The following is a 24,168-nucleotide window of genomic DNA, read 5'->3' on the forward strand; positions in this document are numbered from 1 at the left end:
AAAGTAGCAAGGTATTTTTCGGTAGGTAATTGAAGTAACGGGAAATAATCGATTGGGAACTACTTATACTCGCGATATACAAATATCGCGAGTATTAAAATACCTCAGTATTTTCCGTATTTATAGAATAACTTCTGCATCGGCACCTATGAAGTTCGTCGAACCTTGCACTCATGGTCCCCTGTCCTGGCAGAGAAGAAGGCTGCTATCTGCAAGAGTGAGAAAGTAATACAGGTACAGGTAGAGTTAACTATTTTACTCGAGATTAAACCTGCCTCCTGCTCTTGCCCAAAAGACCGCTAGCTGGACTAATTTATAGTTAGGAAATCAATGGAATTACTGGCGTAGAACTAAAAGGATTATAACTAGGTACCCGGAATTGCTAGTTGGACTGGCTATCCAGAGATGTGGTTTCGAATCCCACGTTGGCTTACGCATGTAGCTGGCGCAGGCGTAACCTGAGCAAGTATCTCGACATGAACATGTTACATAAAATTGTGCAAAAAACGCAATAAACATGCAATTGCTACTGCGACTCTTGCAGAACCGAAAACAGTACTGCGTATATAGGCTTTAAGGCGTATCCAGACTAGTCAATGTTTCGCCAATCTGATTAAATTGCCCGATCGAACCAGGACGTGCGGACGCAAACGCCAATTTGACTTGCCGAATTCAACCGCCGATAATGACCGATATTAAGTACCGATAAAATGAGGTGCGGACGCAAGAATACCAATTTGTGAGGCCAGTATTTTCGTTCTGGGGCATTTTTTCAATTTAGAGGGCTCTAATATCACCTTAAATCTAAAATTGGAGATTGACGCCAATTTAATTTCTGATCAAATCGACCGATTTCATCAGTCTCGTCTGGATACCGCTTTACAATCAACATCACGTTTGGCCAATAACCTACAATCAATCAGGAATGAAATGAAAAAAAAAGAATACGTCAACTGTCAAATTGACCAACCGCCAGAATCGCGGACTCTTATGTTGACAGAGTTGTGAAATAATATATTTGACTGTTTTTGCATATTTTAAAGTAATACTCAAAAATAAATACAGCTTAATTAAAAATATACTGTTAAACACAACGCGCGACAAATATTCGTGAGTTAAATTTGAACTAGGTTCGAAATCATGTCATTGTTTGGATCACCAGCCACGACTTCCGCAGGAACCTTCGGCACTGCTACGCCTTCTACAGGTAAAAACAAATGATCAAAATTATACAAATTATCATTTCATTAGTAAATAATGTGTTTTGTCAGAAATAATCCATACACAAACATTTGAACATAACCTCTAAATGTGCTTGTCAGCAAAATAAACCATAGCATTTTCTTAGACAGTTAGGCCCGATAATCCGGCATTCGATTCAGAACAAATATTAAAGTGTAGAGGACTTATATGTTAGTATTTATTATATAGTTATCTTTTAACAAATAATCCCAATTATATACAATATCAGTCCACAGCGCAGGCTTCGTCATAGTTGCTACACACAAAAATGTGGATAACATCATGCCTTGTCAAAAAATTCAAATCATACAAATTAGCAAATATATTTTTTTTTAATTAGGTATGTTTTACAAGATACCTAATGCTTGGAGCTAATAAAATTCATCTAATAGTGGGTTCCCTATCTAGTTGTAATGACCTGGCGTATGAAGCTGGAGGTCCCGGGCTCGAATCCTGGTAACAGCATTGATTTGTGTGTTTATCAAAAAGATTTTACCTTAGTTACTAATGTTTTCTATGTATTTAAGTAATAAGCAGAGGTCGGCGAAGGTGAGCTATTTACCTTATAATTTGTCATGTATTACATCATATTATAAGGCAAATAGTTCACCCTCGCTGACCTCTGGTAATAAGAAAACAATTAGTAATATTATCTAATGAAAAGTTGCTTTCAGGCTTTGCATTTGGCGGAACGGGTGATAATAAATCAGTATTTGGATCAGCAACCACAGGTATGTTATGCTTTTACAATTCCTTTGGGTCACCTATATTAAACATGTTACACAAAGGTCTTGCTCCTCCATTATGGGCCAATAAGTCAAAACATCAGAAGGTGTTCATAAGTATCAATATGATGTATTTACTTTTAGTGTCCAAACCCAAAATTGCCAATCTGTCACAGATATTTTTTGCAAACATAGAATGTTTTGCTTAAGCTGCTCACAAACCAAAACCTGCCAAAACGAATGCAAATTCCATTTGTTAGGTCTAGAAAGTAAAGTTGATATTAGCACCAGGGCTCGGAAACCGTTCTCAACGCTCAAACCGGTTTCGTTCATTTGCCCGGGAACGGTTACCGGTTAAAGAACTGTTCTTTTGAAATAACGGTTTACACCAATTACGTTCTCGTTTCGTTCTTGAGGAACGAAATAAACCGGTTAAATTGAAAACGTCGCAGCAAGATAAAATGAGTATTATTATTTGTAACCAGCAGAATATCAGTGCTTTCCTCGAAAAAGCGAAGCGTATCGCTGCGTAGGAATCCTTTTGCGTCCTGCAGTACGCTGTGTGCGCCGAAATATGTGTTTTTTGTTTATTGTTTTTTTATTACTTTTCTACTTATTAATTAATTAGTGTATGTTTGTTACATGTTTTTTCCTGTTTGTTAATAAATAACTAGTTTCAGAATTTTTATTTTATAATTTTAATATTTTTTTTATAGCAGCCATAGAATGATTATAGAAGGTATTATTAATTCAAAATCAAAATCAAAAATATACTTTATTCATGTAGGCCTAGCAACAAGCTCTTATGAATCGTAATTAATCTTAATCTAATTATCAGAGCAATTTATTGATGTTAATATTATTCCATAATAAAATTGGATTATTATACATATCAAATTTAATACTAAGAATTTCACAAAAGGATCGTTAACATTAAAAAGATTGTATAAAAAAATACTAGTCTAGAATTTCTAGAATAAAATCTAAATGTCAAAAAAAAACATAAGTAACAAAAGAAGTAGATAGTAGGGTAAACCGTATAGCTATTGCCCAGTTAAGGGTCGCAAACAGAATGACATTAAAAAAAACATAGAAATAACGTAGTAACTTCGTTTTTATTGCTATTTTCTTATTACCTAATAAACCCTTCTATAGATAATTAACAGTTTTAAGTTAAGTCTTACGTGACATAGAAAACAAAGCAACAAAATAAAAATATTGTAAAAAGTACAGTTATTGCCCAGAGCCCACAGTTATTGCCAGTACCACAGCACAGTGATTGCCCAGTAACTTAAAATCATAAATCACAGTCTAACTTGAGTTTCAACATAAAATTGAACATTATAAACATTTTATTGAAAAAAATATGGTTAGCTGAAATAAAATTAGTCAGAATCGTCACTGTTGCCAGAATCTTCCACTATGTAACAATTATGGCACATGAATAAATTTAATTCAGTCCTGTCGGGTATATGTTCCTTATGCTTCCGTGGAATGCATCGCACGTGAAAACTTGCCGAACAGGAACTGCAAGTCAATCTGCTCGTATTCTTTTTCATATTAGTACAACAAACTGCACAAATACTATTTTTACCGGGCTTTATAACTATTTATCTTAAAACGGTTATCCGTTTAAACTCTGGTAATTGCTTATTGGTTCTCTTTTTGCCCTTACTTTTAACACCCATTTCTTTTTTTATCTTTTTTAGTATAGGTTCAGATTGTTGCTCAAAATTTTGAACTTCTTGGTGGTCATTGTTTCCCGTGTTTGTTGTTTTCCGTTTCAGATTTTTTTTTCCTTCTTTAGTATATTGAGTTTCACCCGGATCATTCATAATAAATTGTGCGTTATCTATGATTGGTTTTTTATTTAATTGTACAGTTTTTTTATTTGTAATTTCAGTCTTTTTATTCGTTTTTTCTTTTTTTTTCATATTTCTAACTAACTTCTTCTCTTCTTTTACTTTTATCAAATTTTCTTTTTCTACTTGTTTAGAATGTAGAGCAGCTTTATAATTTTGGGAGCTAATGGCATATGGTTGTCTTTCAGTTTTCCTTCTCCATTTTCTTACTGGCGTCTCTGGGTATGCTAAATATTCTCCTAAAGAACATTTTCTTTTTACAATTTTAGGACTTGGCAACAGACCAGACGACTGTACCATGACAGGTTTGGACGTTCCGGGTATAGGAGAAGTAAGGTCTAGTGAATCTAGTGATAAAGCATCTTCTGTTTCATTAAATGTGTCTGGTATTTGAAAAACTAGCTCACTATCTTCTTCAACGCATCCTTGTTCATTTCTTTGTGGACTTGACAGCTCAAGAGTTGACTTCACCGTGACCACAGAAGGCGTAGACTCAAATTTTGACTTCTCGGGTACGGTGGAAGTAATATCAAGAGATAAAGCACCTTCTATTTCTTTAAAGTCTCGTGTCTTTAAAGCTAGCTCACTGAAGTCATTTATCTCTGCAACACACTCTTCTTCATTTCTTTGCGGTGATACATTAGGAAAATCTACTACTTGTACTGCTTTGTCGCCTTTTTGCGATGTAACAACTGAAGAGTCTATTCCTTCTTTAGTGGTACTCATAACTTCCACGTCGTGATATGCTTGCCATATTTGGAACAACTTATTCAAGTGTTCATTACTCTTTTGACAAGGCAAATTCTGACTACGGTTTTCAAAGTCGTTGGAAAGAGTTGTTCCGATGATCTCTTTGAATTTTGCGTAACTTAGCATTGCAGAGTCAGGTATCATTTTATTTTTTTGCGATGTGACATTCTCGTTCTTGTCTCCGAGGCATTTATTATAATCAATCGCGTCCGGGTTAAATGGATACAGGCCACAGGCTTTAAAACCGTTCACTAATATTTCAGGCCTTAAACTGGTTATGACAGTTTCATTAAGCACAGTAGCAAAATTCAATTTAGTCACGCCTTGATTATTATTCTCATTTTGCCATTTTCTGACAGTTTTTTTCCATCCCATCTTTAGAGGTCTAAAAGCAGCTACATCGGCGGGCTGAAGGATTCTTGTAGCATTCGGATACAATGCAATTAACTCAATTTGAAGGTGAGTGCAAAGTTGGCTCAAATGGAAATTTAAATGCGTTTTATGGCCGTCCACAAAGAGTATAACTGGAAGCTTGACATTATTGCTGACCAGATAGCGATGAAACACATTTGCTATAAATTCATAAAAAGTTTCCGTAGTCATCCATCCTGAGTCAGACTTTCCGATTCCCCATCCGTCCGGTACAGAATCGCTAATTTTTTTGATAGGCATTCTTTGATAAGGATAAATAACGAACGGACAACAGACTTGTCCTGCGGCAGAAAAGGTGAACAAAACTGTTATAGATTCTTTGGCTTGAGATTGTTCAATATTATATACATTTTTAGCACCTTTTTCCGCTAACACTTGGCCAGTTTTAACACAAATTTGGAAATTTGTTTCATCTGCATTAAAAATACGATTTGGATCATTTAAAATGGGAGTCAAGTCTTTTTCTTTAGCATAATCGCTGATTTCAGCAAACCACCCTCTTATATCTTTTTCCGAGACATAGGAACTTGCTTTTGATACTCCTTCTGATGTTCTTATTGTCAACCTCGGATGTCTTTTCAAAAATGCCTTCCACCAACCATCACCGGGTCTATTATTTGTAAATAAATTAGGACGAGGATTTTCCACTAGAAACTTTTGCACTGTATCTAAAATATCTTCTTTATTTCGAGGAAACCCTTTTCTGGCCGAGATTATTATCCATTCCTCTAGTTGACTTTCTTCGGAAACAGTTAATACCGGTGATGGCCCTAGACTAGTTTTATGCCCGGGATTTTCAATGTAATACCGAAGACTGGTCCTTGGAACACCGTAATTTTCAGCAATTTGTCTTGTAGACAACTTGTTGTCAGCATCTTGAACAGCTTTGATCGCATTCTGCAAATTTTCTTTTCTATATTGTACTTTTGGTGTTTTTGGCATACTGAAATTAAAACAATAATAACAATTTAGATATTGAATACTCGTACTCCATGGGCACTGCAAGAATGGAATTTTTTCATCACACTTGTTTTCTAAATGTGCTATTTATTGCACGCATGCGAAGCGGGAGAAAAGTTTCATTTTTCTCCAACGGCAGGAAAAGTACTTTTTTAATACAATTGATCAAAAAGTGTACTTTATATAAATGTTGTTCGACACACGTGCGGAAGTGTCATTTTCACTCGTCCCGAGTTTTGACCCTCGCCTAAAGGCTCGGGCTAAGAAACCTCGGGACTCGTGCGAAATGACACACTTCTCGCACTTGTATCGAAAACTACTATTTTAAAGTGCTAAATAACACACACGGACCACGAAGGTTTAGAGACAAAAAGACAAAAATTCGTTTAAAATGTAGATTTTAAAAGATTGATGTTTATTATTCCATTTGTGTAAGATTGTCCTATAATATTTATTTATTTATTTATTTTCATATTTTAATAAACATAATTTTAACAACCGTTTTGAAATATTTTGTACGATTATCGATCGTGGCTGTTTGCCATAGGGTCGGTGCCTTTCATACTAAACGTCAATTAAAAGAACAAAATGGCGGACGAATGTTTGAAATGCCACCGTATTTAACCGAATTTACGTTAAAAATTGTGTTTTTCCTTAGAAAGTGTGATGAAAAACATTGTGTATATCACGGGCGGTAAGGAAATTACAATTTCGAGTCAATAAAAGTCCTCCATCTGCGGTGTTGGACTTTTAACAGCTTCTCGAAGACCTATTGACCACACTTAATAAGCAATGTAATTATTATAAATACAAAACACGAAAAATAATCTACCGTGACGGCTATTGCCCAGGCAATAACTATAGTTATTGACCTATGGCAATTACTAAAACTACGGTGGGCAATAATTAAAAATGTTCAAACTTTGTTACAGCGATTGCCCACCGGTAAAATAACCGTTTAAATACTAAACTCAACTCCGACGTATATTTAAAACTACGAAATTACTATTAATTTAATCACAAAATATGTAATTACATGGGAATATCAAATAAAAAAATCTCAGAATAAACTTTGAAGCAAGTAAGTCCTTAAGAAAATCATTTAAAAATTTACCTGTTTGAGTAACACGTTCACATGTATCGACAAAATCCGCCATTACTGTTGTTTTTTTTTAAGTGTTGCCAGTTTTTATTTTTAAAACTCTTCTATGTTATAAACAGCGTCATCTAGCAAATTCTACTATTACAAAAATGGTACAAAACAAACAACAGAGAATGTCGTTTTAAAAAGCGGGCAATCACTGGCGGTGGGCAATAACTCCCTGGTTTACCCTATTACATCGGAATATCCATTTCCTCATCAATAATCAAATATACCTAATAATTTTTATTATTTATTAAAATCAACCAATTATTTTTTTATACAAGTAAAAGAATCAGTTTCATATTTGCCACCATCAATTACCCCATCTGCTTGAAAATTAAAAAAAAAACCGGCCAAGTGCGAGTCAGACTCGCGTTGCAAGGGTTCCGTTCGTACATTAGAAATGTAACATTACACAATTTTTAACAATGTATTTTTTATGTGAAACGTGAGTGAAAAACCCGTAGGGTCGGATCAAAAACGAAGTAATTAAGTCCGACTCACGCTTGACTGCACATTTCTAATAGATTTTCCTGTCATCTAATAGGTAAAGAACTATTTTATGAATTTTTTTCACAAGTTTAGACCCAGTAGTGTCGGAGATAAAGAGAGGAATGGTCAGTTTTTGCTTATTTTCTTGAATAACTTCTAAAATGTTTATCCTAAAATTATAAAAAAAATATATTTGAATTCTCACAATGAGTAAATCGTGTTGATATGTATCAAATAAAAGATTATTTGATACATATCAACACGATTTAGTTTGAACTTTTTTATTTTTAAGTTTTCTCATTGACCCCTAAAAGTGCCCCCCATGTTTAGTTAAGGTATCATAGTGATTTTCCGGGTCAAGGTCCGGGTCCGAGTCCGAGTCCGGGTCCGAGTCCGAGTCCGGGTCCGAGTCCGAGTCCGGGTCCAAGTCCGGGTCTGAGTCCGGGTCCGAGTGCGGTTCCGAATCCGGGTCTGAGTCCGGATCCGGGTCCGAGTCCGAGTTCGGTTCCGGGTCCGTGTCCGAGTCCGGGTCCGAGTCCGGGTCCGAGTTCGGTTCCGAGTCCGGGTCCGAGTCCGGGTCCGAGTTCGGTTCCGAGTCCGGGTCCGAGTTCGGTTCCGAGTCCGAGTCCGGTTCCGAGCTCGGATCCGAATCCGGTTCCGGGTCCGAGTCCGTGTCCGGGTCCGAGTCCGGGTCGGAGTCCGGGGTCCGAGTCCGGGTCCGAATCCGGGTCCGAGTCCAGGTCCGGGTCCAGGTCCGAACCGGATCGGGGTATGAGTCCGGTTCTGGTTTCGAGTTCGGGTCGCAGTCCAAGTCAAAATCGAAATTCGAAATCACCAAACGTGAACTATGCGTCGTTAAAGAGTTCTGTTCTAGTCATCATCAGCAGTTCCACTCCATCAAATGCGACAGTTTTTAATGAAAATGCTTGATTTTCTGATGTAAATACAAAAATTTCTATACGCATGCCCTTAAGATTTGAGGAGTTCCCTCGATTCCTCATGGATCCCATCATCAGAACTGGGTTTTGACAAAAACGGGACCAATCCGTATGTATATACGTACAATCATAAAAGAATTTTCAAAATCGGTCCAGTAATGACGGAGATATGGAGTAACAAACATAAAATAAAAACATACAATCGAATTGATAACCTCCTCCTTTGGGATTTGGAACTCGGTTAAAAAGGATTAACAAAATTCAAAATGAATATCTATAGACAATAAATAATTTGCACGCCAGCGTGTCAGCATTGTTTGCTTAATTACGTCCACCAACATTTAATATTCTTTTTAATTTGCATACAAAATGCAAGGATGAGAGGAGGAGAAGCTGCTAATACAATTCAGAGCATTATATCCTTTCAGACTAGGATTATCAAAAAAAATGTGTACCCACTTATTTTACTTACAGTTGTCAGAATCGAAATTATCGGTCTCTTCTTCATTGAAAAATGGTTGACTGTCCGGAATATATTTACAACTTTGTGAATCCATTTTAAATGTAACAAAACACCACCAACACCAACAGTCAAAACTCACACGCCCAAAAAGTATAAAAAATAAACGGGGAATGTATTAATATTGTAGACGGCTGAGATTAACCGGTATTATATCGTTCCTCGAGAACGAAAACATTTCGTTCTCTCAACTAACCGGTTAGAAGAGAGAACTAAATTTTAAAGTTCGCGTTCCATCAATTAACCGGTTTATTAATGAACGAAATAATATAACGGTTTATGAACGATATTAACCGGTATATCAATACCGGTTCCGAGCCCTGATTAGCACAGTAATTTCAAACATACATTGAAATGTTGCAGGCTTTTCTTTTGGTAGTGGTGATACGGCAAAGCCCACTTTTGGAGCAGCAGCAACTACTGGTAACACCACCATGTTGTATGTTGCTTGTATAAGTTACTTGCTTATTATTCAAGTTTCTACTAGTGCATTTTATTTTTAGTGTGTATGTTATAGTACCCATATTCAATATTTCACTTGAATTATCCATTGTAATCAATATATAATTTTTTAAGCTTCCCATTCATGTTGGTAGTGCCCCTGGCTACAAAGCATGGATGTTTCTATGTAGATAACTATTTATATACACCTATTGTATTATATTTATCATTGTCAACACAAGCCTTACTGAGCTTACTGCGGGACTAGATTGATTTGTGTAAAATTGTCCTTATAATATTTATTTATATATTTTTTCCATGCCTTAAGGGGCCCACAGAGTACCAGTTCGCCGGACGATATCAGCCTGTCAGTTGTTTGGAACTGTAACCTTTTGCATTTGACAGGCTGATATCGTCCGGCGAATTGGTAATCTGTGGGCCTGGGCCCCATTATACATACTAGCCATGGAGCAGTCTCTGAGTAGGTATAATGTTTGACTTTGCAAACAATTTACACTTATAACATTCAGCCACACCAAAACTTGACCACGTCTACTTCAATGGTTCTAGATCTTTCAGTTATAAGTGCATACATCAAACTTTTTTTTTGCCAAGAACTGGACATTTGTAACAGTTATCTGTATTTTTATATGGTTATTTGTTCCATGGTTATATCCACAATCAGCCCATCAGTGTTGTGTGATTCTGCATGGCATGTATGCCTGCTAGGGTTCTAACCAGCTTAACTCCATCCTTCTATATCCTTATCATATCACCTCTGTATGTTTTTATTGAAGATCTAAATTGTATTACAGAGAATAAACCAGCATTCAGCTTCAACAGTCCGACCAGCAATGCACCAGCATTTGGGGCCAGCTCTTCATTTTCATTTGGATCAGCAGCTAAAACTACTGCTCCCACTTCATCATTATGTAAGCTCATTTTTTTATAAGGAAAAATGGAAAATTCACCACTTCCGGCAGGACCTGGGAATTTTGAAGCAAAGTAGGCTCATTTTACGGTATTTTAGCCATCAGCGAATAAAATAATGATTAGAATGTGCATTAGTCCTCCTATGCCTAGAAGTTGAGTTTGACTTTAAATGGGACATTCTGGCACAATATCCATACATTAACATTTACCTATGCAACTAGTTTCTATCAGTGGTTTCTATTAAATTAATATTCTTAGAAAGAAGTGTTATGCTGCATTTAATACCACTATGTAATAGTAATAGCCTTTATTTCATGCCTTTTTTTTACACTTTTATTGTTTTTATAATTTTTATTTGCATGTCGCGTGTCCGGAAAAGGCCTCCCCCAGTTTTTCCCATTCCTTCCTATTCTGTGCTGTTCTCCCCCAGTATCTGTCGAAGTTTCATAGCTCATCTCTCCATCTTGTATTCGGTTTTTTTTGTTTTCTCGGTGTGCCTTTTAGTAACCATTCTGTGCCATGTTTAGTCCACCCCTGCCTCTATGTATCATTTGGTATTAGTTCATGAGTAATATTGAATATTTCTTTTCTGTAACAATTGTAGCTGTAGATTCTTATAATAGGCATGTTTTCTGTAGACAAGATAAATAACTTTACGGCAATATTTTTTTTTAATTTACAGTTGGTTCTCCAAGTACAACAACCGCAGCACCGGCCTTCGGAGCGAGCAAGCCTCTCGGAGGCTTTGGTGGGTTCTCATCCCCGCCCAACCAAACAGTTGGGAGCCCCGGCTTTGGCCAACCCGCACAGGTATGTATTTAAATTTTCACCGAATTTAACAAAAATAACAATTAGTCTAAACAGATGAGTATTTTGCTGAAATTAAGCATCCATGCCTGTCTTAATAACAAAACTTCCGTGAAACCGGTTCAATAGCCGGGGGTCCACACAGAGCGAGCATACGCGCGAGGCTATTTCTTCGCGCACAGAACGGCCAGTGTTGACGTGCCTCGGCCTAGGCAGCGCGCGCGCGCGAGGCACGTCTACACCGGCCGTTTTGTGCGCGAGGAAATTGAAATTGCCTCGCGCGTATGCTCGCTCTGTGGGGACACGGCTACTCACATGTCGAAACATGTCGAGCAATCAACGACTTTATAAATTTAATATCCATGCCTGCCATTCAGATTGTTAACATGGATTTGCATATACCAGCGGTCTCTTATGTTAATATTTTTTTTATTTATGATTACTTTCTTTCACTTTGCCATGAGTGAAATTGCCATTTATATCTCCTGGATCACTTTTTAAAATCATTAAACCCTTTCGCATCATCTGATAGGACCAATTGGTTTTCATATATTTTTTCTTGTTATTCAGACTGGAGCACAGAGTTCACCGTTCGGCGGTGCCACGCAGCCACCCGTTTTAGGACAAGCTGCGCAGCCCCAAGGTAATAATAACCATTTCCTGCCTATAGGGATGATGACACATGTTGAATTTTATAACAAAACCTAGTAAATAAAATAGATAGCAAATGAGCAATTTATCACAATAATGTGGATATTAAAATAATATATGGAAATAATACAAAAATACAGGACCTGAAAGTTCCAAAATTTTAGTTTTTTTTTAACTTCCAAGAAGGAAATAAGTAAGGATACCATTGGATTCCTTAAATTTTATCCAAAAAAAAGATTGTACAGCAACTATGTACATAAACGCAATATTTCACCGACAAAAACGCAATTATCTTGTTTTTTCCATACAGTCCATACTTCAAGATGGACTCTCAGTGACCTTGACTTCACGGTCACTTATCGTTTTGTTAGGGGCGTTTCGCGAGTGAAGTACGATTGTCAGACTTTGGCTATCATTTCTGACTTTTGTATTGCTTTATTGCAATGAGTCCCATATAGACATTTGATCCTAAAAACAAACCTTAGCGATTGATATCGTAGATGAAAATTTGTCATCTAGCCTATTCTGAACGTTCTAGTTTTTTTTTATGTGTAGACAGCCTCTAAGAAGTCTATGATAGTCGATGATTATCCAAATATGACATTGTACTTTTTATTTATTAATATTTAGGTTTGTTCCATGACCTAAATCTGAATACTAGATATATTAACTTTGAAGGGGATTTTGAAGTACAGTCGAAAGTTTTAATTCATGACCCATTTTGTACTTTGTCACAGTGACAATATTATGAAGTCTCTAGCGACTTTCATATTGATTGTCACTGTGTCAAGGTACGAAATGAGTAATAAATTAATACTTTCGACCGTACAAATCGTTTCAGTAGTTTAACCATGACGTTTCGTATCCGTATAATATTGGTTTGTATTCCTTATAAATAAAAAAAAGTTGACGTAACTGGTGACCGAAGAGCTGGCCGCTACCTCGCACAGTGTATCAGCATTGTGATACAGAGAGGAAATGCCGTCAGCATCCTTGGTACAATGCCTCACGGATCTGTTTTAGATTTAAGCTAGTTAATAATTTCTTTTAGTAATACCACTGTATATATTATATCTTGTTTGTAAATAAATGTTCATTCTCCTCTTTAAAAAATAGAACCCCTTAACTCTGTCCTTCGTTTTTGTTTGTTTACAACTTCAATGGAAAAGACTATGCGTGATGTGTATGTTTGTGTATTCAGGGTTAACGTTCGGCTCGCCTGCGAATGCGAACAAGCCTGCTAGTGCGTTCGCGTTCGCTACGCCAACATCAGGCTTCTCCGCGCCGCAGCCCGCCGTAAGTTCATTACTTGTTTAAAGTCTATTTCAATAGAACTTGCTAACTATGTAAACAAACCGCCATACTGAAATTGTCTCTGAATGATGAATTTACTAGTGATGGGCAAGACTCCTACTTACTACTTTACTAATGTCAAACCATATCGAATAATAAAATACCAAAAGTAAAAAGCAAGTAGTTACTTATTTTTAATTTGTTTAATCACGATCAAAAGACAAATTAGTACTTAAGAATGATGTATTGATGTATTTTATAACCGCGGCGGTAGGTACAGAGCGTGGGTTGGGTAGTGTGTAGCGGGCTTATATCACAAACTTTAGTCACAACACTACCCATCATAGACAATTGTAGAAATGAAAAGAAACAAAACCGTCATTCTAACAGGTCCTAATAACCTAACTTATGAACCCATTTTAAACTTTTAATTACCTTTCGGACGCTCTCGGCTCCGTTCGGCTCAGCGTTGCAACGAGCAATTATTAGGGTTGGCAAAACTTGACGTTCTTTTGCGTCACAACCACAGATAAGATAATGTGTATCGTTTGGTCTTATATTATATACTTAGTCGGTGGCGTTGCTTGATGTTGGTAGCGCGCAAACTTGACAACCCCAAGAAGGAGTGCCATACATTAGAAAGGGACAACATGATTCGTCCCTGAATCGCTGTCGGTTCGATAGGACTTCGGTTTTGTAGGAAGTATCATTTCTGTACGGTAGTACTATTATTTATTCTGTGATATTACTAAAATATGTCAGTCATTTTCATTAGTCATTACATAAAACTATTCACAATAATCCTTCTAACACTTTTTCCTATGTTTGCTAAAGGCTACAACCGCGCAGGCTCCAAGTTTCGGCGCCGCGACGCCGGCGGGAGGCTTCGGCAGTTTCGGTACCACTACTGCAGGTTAGAATGTTGATTTTATTGCCACCTGTCCAATTTCTTGGTCCAATGTACATTGCGTCTCACTCTCTCACTACGCAAAATGTGAGACGCAAATACACATTGGACAAAGGTGGAATACCACCCTAACTAACTACAATGGCTAACTGCTTGAAGTCATGTCACGAAAATTTGAAAGCCAATCTGATACGTCGGTGTACAGCTCCTCAATAGATTCGTTTCCTAACCAGTTAAATTATGAAACGAGAAATGAAGTTGAGACATATTGCTACCTGGGATGTTACAATTAGGGATGTTGCGGATATTCGCATCCGCATCCGCGGAACATCCGCATGATTTTCAACATTTTTTCAACATGATTTCGACGACCGGTCTGGCCTAGTGGGTAGTGACCCTGCCTATGAAGCCGATGGTCCCGGGTTCGAATCCTGGTAAGGGCATTTATTTGTATGATGATACAGATATTTGTTCCTGAGTCATGGTTGTTTTCTATGTATTTAAGTATTTATATATTATATTTATCGTTGTCTGAGTACTCACAACACAAGCTTTCTTGAGCTTACCGTGGGGTTAGTCAATTTGTGTAAAAATGTCCTGTAATATTTATTATTATTTATTTATTTATAACATCCGCATCTGCATCCGCATGAAATCGATGCGGAGCATCCGCATAATGCGGATGTCGACCAAGTCGGTAACAGGAACGTATTAGCGGCGGCGCCGGCGGCGTAAGTGCTAGGTAATTTCGTCATTATATATAACGAAATCGTCTAGATTCCGAAAAGTCGGCCAAGTTACTGTTTATTAAATAAAACGCACCTATTTTCTTGCTCTAAAACTAAACGTTTCGTTTTTTTTAAATAAAAATTGCTAAAAATGTAATATTTGACGTTTTTTAAGTACCAAATCTTGACATCCGCATCCGCATCCGCGGATGTGAGACTTTAAATATCCGCATCCGCAGATGTCAAAAAATCTGCATCCGCAACATCCCTAGTTACAATGAATTGAGGTAATATGAAACGTGAAACGTGTACACAAAAACATGTTTGTCCTTGTCTTTCCATGACCATTGTGAAACAATCGAATTTTTCCATAAAGGCTAGCCTATCGTAGCAAAATAGTAATGGCGTTATTCATAGCATAAACGCGCTACAAGCCTCAATTAGCAATCAAATCGAATTTTGACTCATCTATTTGTAAGAAGGGATTAAAACATAATAAGTTATTGAGGCGAGAACGAGTTGGCGCATAGTTTAGTATTAACATATGTTTATAAACACAGTTTATACCAAGTTTGGATAATTTTAAACAACGTTGTCGGCATATTTTCGCAGCGCCACAGGCAGCGGCGCCAACTGCCACTGGGTTCGGCTTCGGCCAGACCTCGACTCCGGCGCAGGGTCTCAACCTGACCCAGCCCGCATCGGGGGCGGCCACGGGGTTGAGCTTCGGGTCCACCTTCGGGAAACCCGCTGCGACACAACCTGGAACGGGTTTAGGTGAGTCGTGTAATAATTACCAGAGATATAAAAAATCAAAAACGAACTAGTTGCGTTATAAAACGATACCCAGCTCGGTAAACCGACCTGTACCTACAAGAGTCATAACCAGACTGAACTCTTTAAAAAAAAGTAGGTAGGTAGGTATGTAATTTAAGTAATTTTATAGTAAGTACCATTAGTACAAATTTCAAACTCATGGAACTAAATTCAAGTATTCAAATCCGCACCTTGCACTACTTCACTTTATCTACAGGTTTCTCTGCGCCACAAGCCACCCAAGCTTCGAGTCTCGGTTTCGGTGCAACTCCAGCGACAACTCAAGCAACGGGACTCAGTTTCGGAGCAGCACCGTCAACTCAAGGAACTGGACTGAATTTTGGAGCCGCACCAGCATCTACCCAAGCAACTGGGCTTAGTTTTGGAACAACACCCGCGTCGACAGGCACTGGACTCAGTTTTGGAACTACTACGGCCGCTACTCAAGGAACTGGGCTCGGTTTTGGAACAACTCCAGCGTCAACACAAGGAACTGGTCTTAGTTTTGGTGCAACTCCAGCTTCCACACCAGCAACTGGGCTTAGTTTTGGGGCGCCGGCTTCCACCGGCACCGGGCTTAGTTTCGGAACAACGCCGGCCTCGATTGGAACTGGGCTTAATTTTGGAGCTGCCTCTACAGCTCAAACGACGGCTAGCCTCGGTTTTGGAGCGACTCCTACGGCCGCGACGACGGCCGGGCTCAGTTTTGGGACGACGTCGACCGCGGCCACTTCAGCAGCAACTGGGCTCAGTTTTGGGACTGCGACTAGTAGTGCACTTGGTTTTGGGAAAACTCCTGCTAGTACTGCTGCGACTACTGCCGCTTGTGAGTATTTTGTTCCATTCAATATATTTTTGACGAAAAATAATTTCATTATCATACGTTCCGTTTCGTTTACCTATGTAATGTTAGTTTGAAAAAATTGTAGAAGGTAAATCAACAAAATGAGAAATTTGAGCATAAAATTTTATCTTACACTTACAGTATTATGTTTTCAAAATTTGATATATTAAATATATTAAGAACGGGCCACTCACGTATTTTAAGTCGAAAAACGCTCGACATGTTTCACTCCGTACCGAGGAGTGTCATCAGGAGCTTGCGTTGACGGTGACGGACCGGCGCAGACTGCAACATGTCGAGCGTTTTTCGACTTAAAATACGTGAGTGACCCGTTCGTAATATATTTAACATGTCTGTGTCTCACGGAAGTTTTGTTATTAAAATTCCAACTTCTTATATTCTGTATCTTGTTAGTTTTAATGGAACCGGAACCTTTGTCGCAATGCACGAAGTTGATATTGGGCTGTAGCTGCGCGCGTCAGTTGACCTCTTCGGCGGTCAAATGGTTAAATAATAACATAATGTTTCCAGCAAGCTTCCAGCTCGGCAAACCGGCCACAACCAGCGCTGGATTCAGTCTCACCTCGACAGCCAGTACACAACCTTCATCCGCCGGTATGTACTAACAAACTGGCGAGTGCCCTAATAAAATTAAGAAAAAAACGTGTCAGATGACAAATACTTGATATTTCGTATTAAAATTAATAGATAAATCGTAAAAAATATTACAAAATTCTAGTGGAATATAACATTGAATACGTCTTTTCGCACGTCTGACATTCAACGTTCGGGTCTGTATAAAATACTTACTAGCATTATACACAACAATTAGCATCACATCTCTCAGTTAGGCATACCCAAAGTTACGGGCGATAAAGCCTAATTTTGTGATTGATCCCTTGTCTACAAGAGTGTTATTATATAAAATTTCTGTTCATACACTTATTAACAAGCAAAAAACATTGACACATAAGTAGATATAGCACGTTTGCTACGCCAGGGTAACTTAATACTTTAATTTTATTAGGCACTAGCGACCCGTCCCGGCTTCGCACGGGTTAACAAATTATACACCTAAACCTTCCTCAAGAATCACTCTATTGATAGGTGAAAACCGCATAAAATCCGTTCAGTAGTTTTTTAGTTCATCGCGAACATACAAACACACAAACAGACGCAGCGGGGGACTTTGTTTCATAAGGTGTAGTGATATTTATCTTTATTTTTAGCATCCACGACAGCACCCTCCGGCATAACAGCGCTAGGAAAAACCACCGCCGCCACGACCATGCCGTCTATACTCCCTGTAACGTAAGTAACATATTTGAAAAGAAACATACTAGTCCTAAACAGAATCACTAGTCACATGCCCTTTGCGGAAGCGACTGGCAATGAACGAAAATTTACAGGATTGTTTCAAGAAGAGGTAACATGGGGGTAACCTTTACCCAGCAGGGACTTCTTCTTCTTCAACCTAGCGTTTTCCCGGCCTAGCGCCAGGGTCCGCTTTCCTGCTCAGTCTTCTCCACTTTGCCCGGTCTTCGGCATCCTCAGGTGTGAGATTGTTCGCTTGCATGTCCGCTGTTACGACGTCCAGCCAGCGCAAAATATATTACATTTTATATTTACTCCCCAGGACCACAGCAGCCGCGCCGCCTCAGCCAATCACCTCGATCACGTTCGCGCAGCTCGAAGAGAACATCAACAAGTGGACGCTAGAACTGGAGGAACAGGAGAAGACATTCATCAACCAGGCCACGCAGATCAACGCGTGGGACCGGCTACTTATTGCTAATGGAGAAAAGGTACCGTTATGTTTCTTCTTCCTAGCTTTGTTCAGGCTTGAAGAGAACATCAACAAGTGGACGTTAGAGTTAGAAGAATAAAAGACGTTCATCAACCAGGCCACGCAGATCAACGCGTGGGACCGGCTACTTATTGCTAATGGAGAAAAGGTACCGTTATGTTTCTTCTTTCTAGCTTTGTTCAGGCTTGAAGAGAACATCAACAAGTGGACGTTAGAACTCGAGGAACAGGAGAAGACGTTCATCAACCAGGCCACGCAGATCAACGCGTGGGACCGGCTACTTATTGCTAATGGAGAAAAGGTACCGTTATGTCTCTTCTTCCTAGCTTTGTTCAGGCTCGAAGAGAACATCAACAAGTGGACGTTAGAGTTAGAAGAAAAGAAGACGTTCATCAACCAGGCCACGCAGATCAACGCGTGGGACCGGCTACTTATTGCTAATGGAGAAAAGGTACCGTTGTTTCTTCTTCCTAGCTTTGTTCAGGCTTGAAGAGAACATCAACAAGTGGACGTTAGAACTTGAGGAACAGGAGAAGACGTTCATCAACCAGGCCCCGCAGATCAACGCGTGGGACCGGCTACTTATTGCTAATGGAGAAAAGGTACACATCAGTTATTTCAATTTTCACATTTTAGTTTTGCGTTTTAGGCGACAATAAGTAACCCTTTGATTATAACGGTAGAACGATGATCGTATCTTGAAGATAATTTATACAAATAGGGTAATTCGCCAGTAACTGGTCACCGGTCAATAACTGGCCACCCTAAACTAAAAATGAATTCTATTCACCTATAAACATAATTCATTTTAGTATAAGGTTTCAATAACTGGCCAGCCTTCAATAACTAGCCACCTTATACTAAAATGAATTCTGTTTATAGGTGAATAGAATTCATTTTTAGTTTAGGGTGGCCAGTTACTGGCGAATTACCCTAGATACAGAAAATCAGAAGTAATGACCAGTTCCCGAAAGTTAAAAATACTTGTTAGATACCTACTAACTTGTGGTTGTGACTTAATAACCAGAATCCATTATTTTTATTAATTTCACCGACTTTTGGGAGCAGATAAGATACATAAGATCCTAGCATCCAGGCCTTAAAATAAAATTTAAAAAAATAAAGAAGAATTTGTCACTTTCGTAGGATTGATAGGTAAAACATAAATGCTGGCGTCGTCTGTAAAATACTTCGACCGGCCAACTCCTTTACTGTTCGAAGTTGTCGCAAGCCCCGATATAACCCAAGTAACCTAAAATCTGATGAGGTTGGAGCCTCAATGATAATTTTACCTCACGTTTCAGATAGTTGAAGTAAACGACACAGTGCAAGCCGTGAAGAACGAGCAGCAGAGTCTCGAGTTGGAGCTCGACTTCGTGTTGGCCCAACAGAAGGAGCTCGAGGACTTGCTCGCGCCGCTCGAGAAACAGCTGCTCGAGTCCGGGGACAGGGCGCGAGATCCCGAGAGGGAGCAGATGTGAGTATAGTAGATTGTTGACCAAGGGATGTTTGGCGCTCGAAAGCAGTGAGAGCGCCAATAGTCTGAGGCTGAAATGATGCCTTTCACCCGAGTTAAACACTCTACTTTTCATTTCGAATACGAGGAATGTAAAATGCATGTGTTTTTTTAAAAACATGACTAAGTATACATTTTTATAGTATTTATTGAGGGTACTTTCAATTAACAATTTAGGCAAAAGTATAGTTATTTATGGAATGGGCAGTCAAATATCAGAATGGAAATTGTATAACAAATCCAATTATACCCAAATTTCAATTGCTTATCGTAAACAAAAAATCGTACTTGGAACCTAAAATGCTCTAGTGCAGAAACATATCATTTTCTGCACACCTTTTAGAACAACAATGACCCTCTTTCAGAGCATGAGAAGTGAAAAAATTTAAACACAAGTTTCAATTATTCTTTCTGCCCTCTCGCTTCGCGTCGTCCGTCAAAATTGAAACTCATCGAATTGCCCTTTCCGGGCTGCAATAATGTACTATTTATTTATTACAGGTACAACTTAGCTGAAAACCTAGACTCGCAGCTGAAGACAATGTCGCAAGACTTGAAAGAAGTTATTGAACACCTCAACGAGACCAATAGAAGCCAAGACAGTAATGATCCAGTAAGTTTTTTTTTGCCTACAATTTTGGTGCCCCTAGACGCGGTGCCCTAAGCAAGTGCTTAATTTGCGAGGGTTAAAAATGCCACGTTTAGATTTGTGAAATTTCCACGGAGTGTCCCAAAAATCTACATACATTTATAAAGTTTTCTTTAATTGCGATCAGGAAAGCTTGTCGTCATTTTGAGTAGAAATTACAGAAAATACACAAAAAATAAAAAGTGACATTTTTAATTGAATGATGCACACCATGCGCTATCGATCGATTAATTTATCTTCAGTCACGAGACACTCACACTAAGAATAAGCAAAGCATTATCTATTAACCAACTAAGCGCCACTTGCACCATCCCACTAACCTGGGGTTAACCAGTTAAACCGATAACCCAGTGTCAAATGTTAACTTCAGGTTTAATCGGTTAACCCCGGGTTAGTGGAATGGTGCAAGTGGCCCTTAGGGTGGTGGTGGTACCTGTCCAATGCCATTGCCTCTCACTCTCTCATTAAAGCAAAATGTGAGACGCCATACACATTGGGCAAAGAAATTGGATTGGACCCATTAAACATATGTAACATTGGTCTGCTAAGGAAAAATATAATCATAAATTGTTTGATTTCAGATCGGTCAAATAGGGCGCATTCTCAACGCACACATGTCGTCAATGCAATGGATAGACAACTCCATCGCACAGATATCGACCAAACTAGACCAGCTGAAAGCGACCCACGACACACTGAGGCGGGACAACGAAAGATCGTTTCATCTTGCTTATAACTAAATTAATGATTTGTTGTTAGGCTTTCTATTAATAAAAACTTAAGTATTGAGAAAACAAGATAAACGAGTGTGTTTTAAATGTAGTATGGAGCGTAGCTAGCACAATATAATCGAAGCCAACTGCAAAATACAAATGTGTTGCAGTTGAATGCAAGTCAGAACTGAATGAACTGATTCCTGCAGTATAATTGAACTATCAGTACTACATCTACCTACCATTGATATTTTTTTTTTTTCTCTGGGAATGACAACCAGTGCATTTCAAATTAAATTCATTTCTGATTATTGGAGAACAAAAGGCTATTCATAATTGTATTATTGAAACTGCAAGAACATTCTCGATCATTGTTATACTAAAATAAACGAAATTGCAATGTCTTCATGTTTTATTTTAAAATAAATAACAAACTTTTTGTAATGGGTCTCACGGCCAGCCGCGGTGTTCAATAACATTACCTTTTTTTCAGTCAAGTCATGTTTAACCCATGTTTAACCTATTAGAATACAATACCAGTGATAAAACACTGCAACTTGACATTTTCTTCTGTTTGCAAACATAGAATAACTAATTTCTTATGGACTATACTGCACACTGTCCTGTTATGTGAGATTTGATCTGCACTCAGGAACATGGATAATTTCTTAGCATCTACACGGCAATAGCAGATGTGAGACATGTCTTCGTTTGCCTGCGTTTCTGTTTCAGAGTCAGAGTGCTCTATGGGACCTAAAATAGAAAAAAATACCTTCATTTATTTCCTCAAACAGATATAATTTGTTTAACCCGTGTTGTGAACAAGACTCCACTTTTCGGATCTTTTGCATTGCTCCGGTTAAATAAAAACTTTGCCCTCTTGTAAAAAACAAATAATAGTAAGTATTGCCACTTTGGCTACAGGAATACAAACCCTCAAACGCCTCCACCCTTAAGTCCTTAAATCTGGTGGACACTTTGCTAGTATCCGTCTTAATCTGCAATGTCAGTCGGCCCTCGGCGGAGGCTCGGATCATCACCTCGGCAGCCATAGTCCTCATGCGGTCTATCGTGGTTCGCAGCTGCTTCAGCGCTGGCAGTTCTATTGATATCTGAAAGATTTATGAAATGAAGTTTGGCAGCAGAAAAGTTTAGTTTTGAATGTAACATCATTCCTGGTACAGTCACCATCATATATATTGGAGCTAACGAGTTGCTCAAAAACATCTGAGCACGCACTCTAACACCGAGACACTAGAGGCGTGTTCAGATATCTGTGACCACCTTGGCGTGCGTGCTCCAATATATCTGATAGCAATTGTAGAAACTGCCAAGGAATGGACTTCGCTCCTGATAGATACTATCAAGTTCTCTCTCTACTTCTACTATATAAAAGTAGGTACAATAGCCCACACTTAACTGACAGTTCATAAACCTTATTACAAAAGGCATAAGGTCCACCAGCGCTGCTTGTTTGTATGTGCCAACTTACATCTGGTTTGGGTATCTTTGGCTCTTGGAAATCTGACCATGACTTCCTTGGGATGACCTTGACAGGTATGTCATGAGTAACTTGCCGGGTCTGCTGTGATGTTGATGATGGCTAAAATATAAATTCAGAATGGTAAGCATATATGATGCTCTAATACAGAGGTCTCCAAATAGTTTGACCCAAGGGCCACAGGCAAGACTCCACTTTTTGGATTGTAGGAAATCAGACACTGTTTGCAGGTTTAATTGGCAGGCTTGCAGGCTGTAGTTTTGAGACTGCTGCTCTAATACAGGAGTCAGCAAACCGAGGCTTACAAATTGCATGCACCTCTTTGGAGTTACAATTGGGGCTCTTCAAATCACTCAAATTAGAACACCGATAACAATTTTTGTGGCTCTTTGTTGTTGATTGATAAAGACTACCCTATGTCCTTTCCTGGGCCACTAACTGTAAATACAGAATAAAAAATAATAGTACTATTGTATAGAAAGGAAACTTCCTACGAAACCGAAGTTTGACAGCGGTTCAGGGTTGAATCATTGCTATCCCTTTCTAATATAATGGTTGTCAAAATTCAAGCCATTATCTTATCTGTGGTTGTGTCAACCCTAATAATTGCTCGGAGGCCTCGGAGCAATGCTGAGTCTAAAGGAGCCGAGTTTGCCTGAAGGGAGGAGTTTCGCACCCCTGTTGTAAGTGGTAATAATGATATTTTGCCTAAACCAACCCAGAATATTTATTGGTGCTAACCTTATACATACCACTTCAATTTCTAATGTAAGACATGGGCATTGCTTCTTCGTCAGCTTCATTTTTAAAGCCTTTGCACTTTTTAAGGTTAGCAGAGACCTTGCTAAATTTGCTGGAAACAAATTATTTGTTACATAAAAACAAGCTTTCAAATGAAGACACAATATCATTATGTATTATTTATCACTTGATAGATTTTGAGTTTGATTAAGCTTCACAAAACTAAAAAGTCAGAAGAACTATTTAGCTTTGAATACAGGGCTATTTTAATAATTTAACACTTCATATTTACCAGAAGTGAATTCTAAGTATATATCCTTGTGATCCTCATCTAAACCCACCATTTGGTATTCAGAAAAAAACATAGCTTGTGGAATTTCACACCATAATATTGGTGGCGCGGGGCCACTATTTTCATCGCTAACAATGAAATAAAGTTGATCATCGGCTATTCTCGCGACACATTCCTTAGAAAGCTTCGATATTGTGCTAACTATATCTGAAAAATGAGTAAACCTTAGTGGATATCAAAACACTGATTACTCTAATCAAACGTCGGTAAGTTCAAACTTATTCCATATGTACTTGTAAATTCTCGCATTGGACCAGCATCCACCATCACTGCTCGAAACTTCATTGTTCTTACACATCAACAACAAGTAAATTCCAATATTTAAAGTTAAATCAATGCAGGCAGCTCTATCTACTGTTGTTTTTATTTACTTTGGCGCCAAGAGAAATGCATGGTAAACACGA

General features: G+C 38.4%; 2 protein-coding genes across 3 annotated transcripts; one reads left to right on the forward strand and one right to left on the reverse strand.

The window, feature by feature from the left end:
* Positions 1-996: 996 nt before the first annotated feature.
* On the forward strand, positions 997-21,289 carry LOC134803168 (nuclear pore glycoprotein p62-like). The gene is made up of 16 exons (XM_063775875.1): positions 997-1,207; positions 1,917-1,973; positions 9,429-9,504; positions 10,341-10,438; positions 11,122-11,249; positions 11,817-11,889; positions 13,099-13,193; positions 14,025-14,103; positions 15,438-15,602; positions 15,859-16,467; positions 17,017-17,100; positions 17,715-17,796; positions 18,122-18,290; positions 19,597-19,769; positions 20,310-20,421; positions 21,039-21,289. The coding sequence occupies exons 1-16, from the start codon at positions 1,141-1,143 to the stop codon at positions 21,195-21,197; spliced, it is 2,226 nt and encodes a 741-aa protein (XP_063631945.1). The 5' UTR covers positions 997-1,140; the 3' UTR covers positions 21,198-21,289.
* Positions 21,290-21,654: 365 nt separating this feature from the next.
* On the reverse strand, positions 21,655-24,168 carry LOC134803091 (checkpoint protein HUS1). Of its 2 annotated transcripts, XM_063775801.1 has the most exons (6): positions 23,998-24,168; positions 23,705-23,911; positions 23,424-23,524; positions 22,663-22,773; positions 22,105-22,282; positions 21,665-21,923 (listed from the first exon to the last, which is right to left on the reverse strand). In XM_063775801.1, the coding sequence occupies exons 1-6, from the start codon at positions 24,047-24,049 to the stop codon at positions 21,694-21,696; spliced, it is 879 nt and encodes a 292-aa protein (XP_063631871.1). In that variant the 5' UTR covers positions 24,050-24,168; the 3' UTR covers positions 21,665-21,693. The 2 variants fall into 2 exon arrangements, with proteins under 2 accessions (XP_063631879.1, XP_063631871.1); XM_063775809.1 differs by lacking the exon at positions 23,424-23,524 and having other exon boundaries at positions 21,655-21,923; positions 23,754-23,911.

This window comes from Cydia splendana, chromosome 2, assembly GCF_910591565.1.
Source record: "Cydia splendana chromosome 2, ilCydSple1.2, whole genome shotgun sequence".
NCBI lineage: Eukaryota > Metazoa > Arthropoda > Insecta > Lepidoptera > Tortricidae > Cydia > Cydia splendana.

Excerpts from the sequence above, each read along its gene's own strand:
- LOC134803168 (XM_063775875.1), top strand. The coding sequence starts at position 1,141 with ATGTCATTGTTTGGATCACCAGCCACGACTTCCGCAGGAACCTTCGGC. Across the intron at positions 1,208-1,916 it reads CACTGCTACGCCTTCTACAG|GCTTTGCATTTGGCGGAACG; the intron begins GTAAAAACAAAT and ends AGTTGCTTTCAG. Across the intron at positions 10,439-11,121 it reads TGCTCCCACTTCATCATTAT|TTGGTTCTCCAAGTACAACA; the intron begins GTAAGCTCATTT and ends TTTAATTTACAG.
- LOC134803091 (XM_063775801.1), bottom strand. The coding sequence starts at position 24,049 with ATGAAGTTTCGAGCAGTGATGGTGGATGCTGGTCCAATGCGAGAATTT. Across the intron at positions 23,525-23,704 it reads ATACTTAGAATTCACTTCTG|CAAATTTAGCAAGGTCTCTG; the intron begins GTAAATATGAAG and ends ATTTGTTTCCAG. Across the intron at positions 22,283-22,662 it reads CAAAGATACCCAAACCAGAT|ATATCAATAGAACTGCCAGC; the intron begins GTAAGTTGGCAC and ends TAAATCTTTCAG.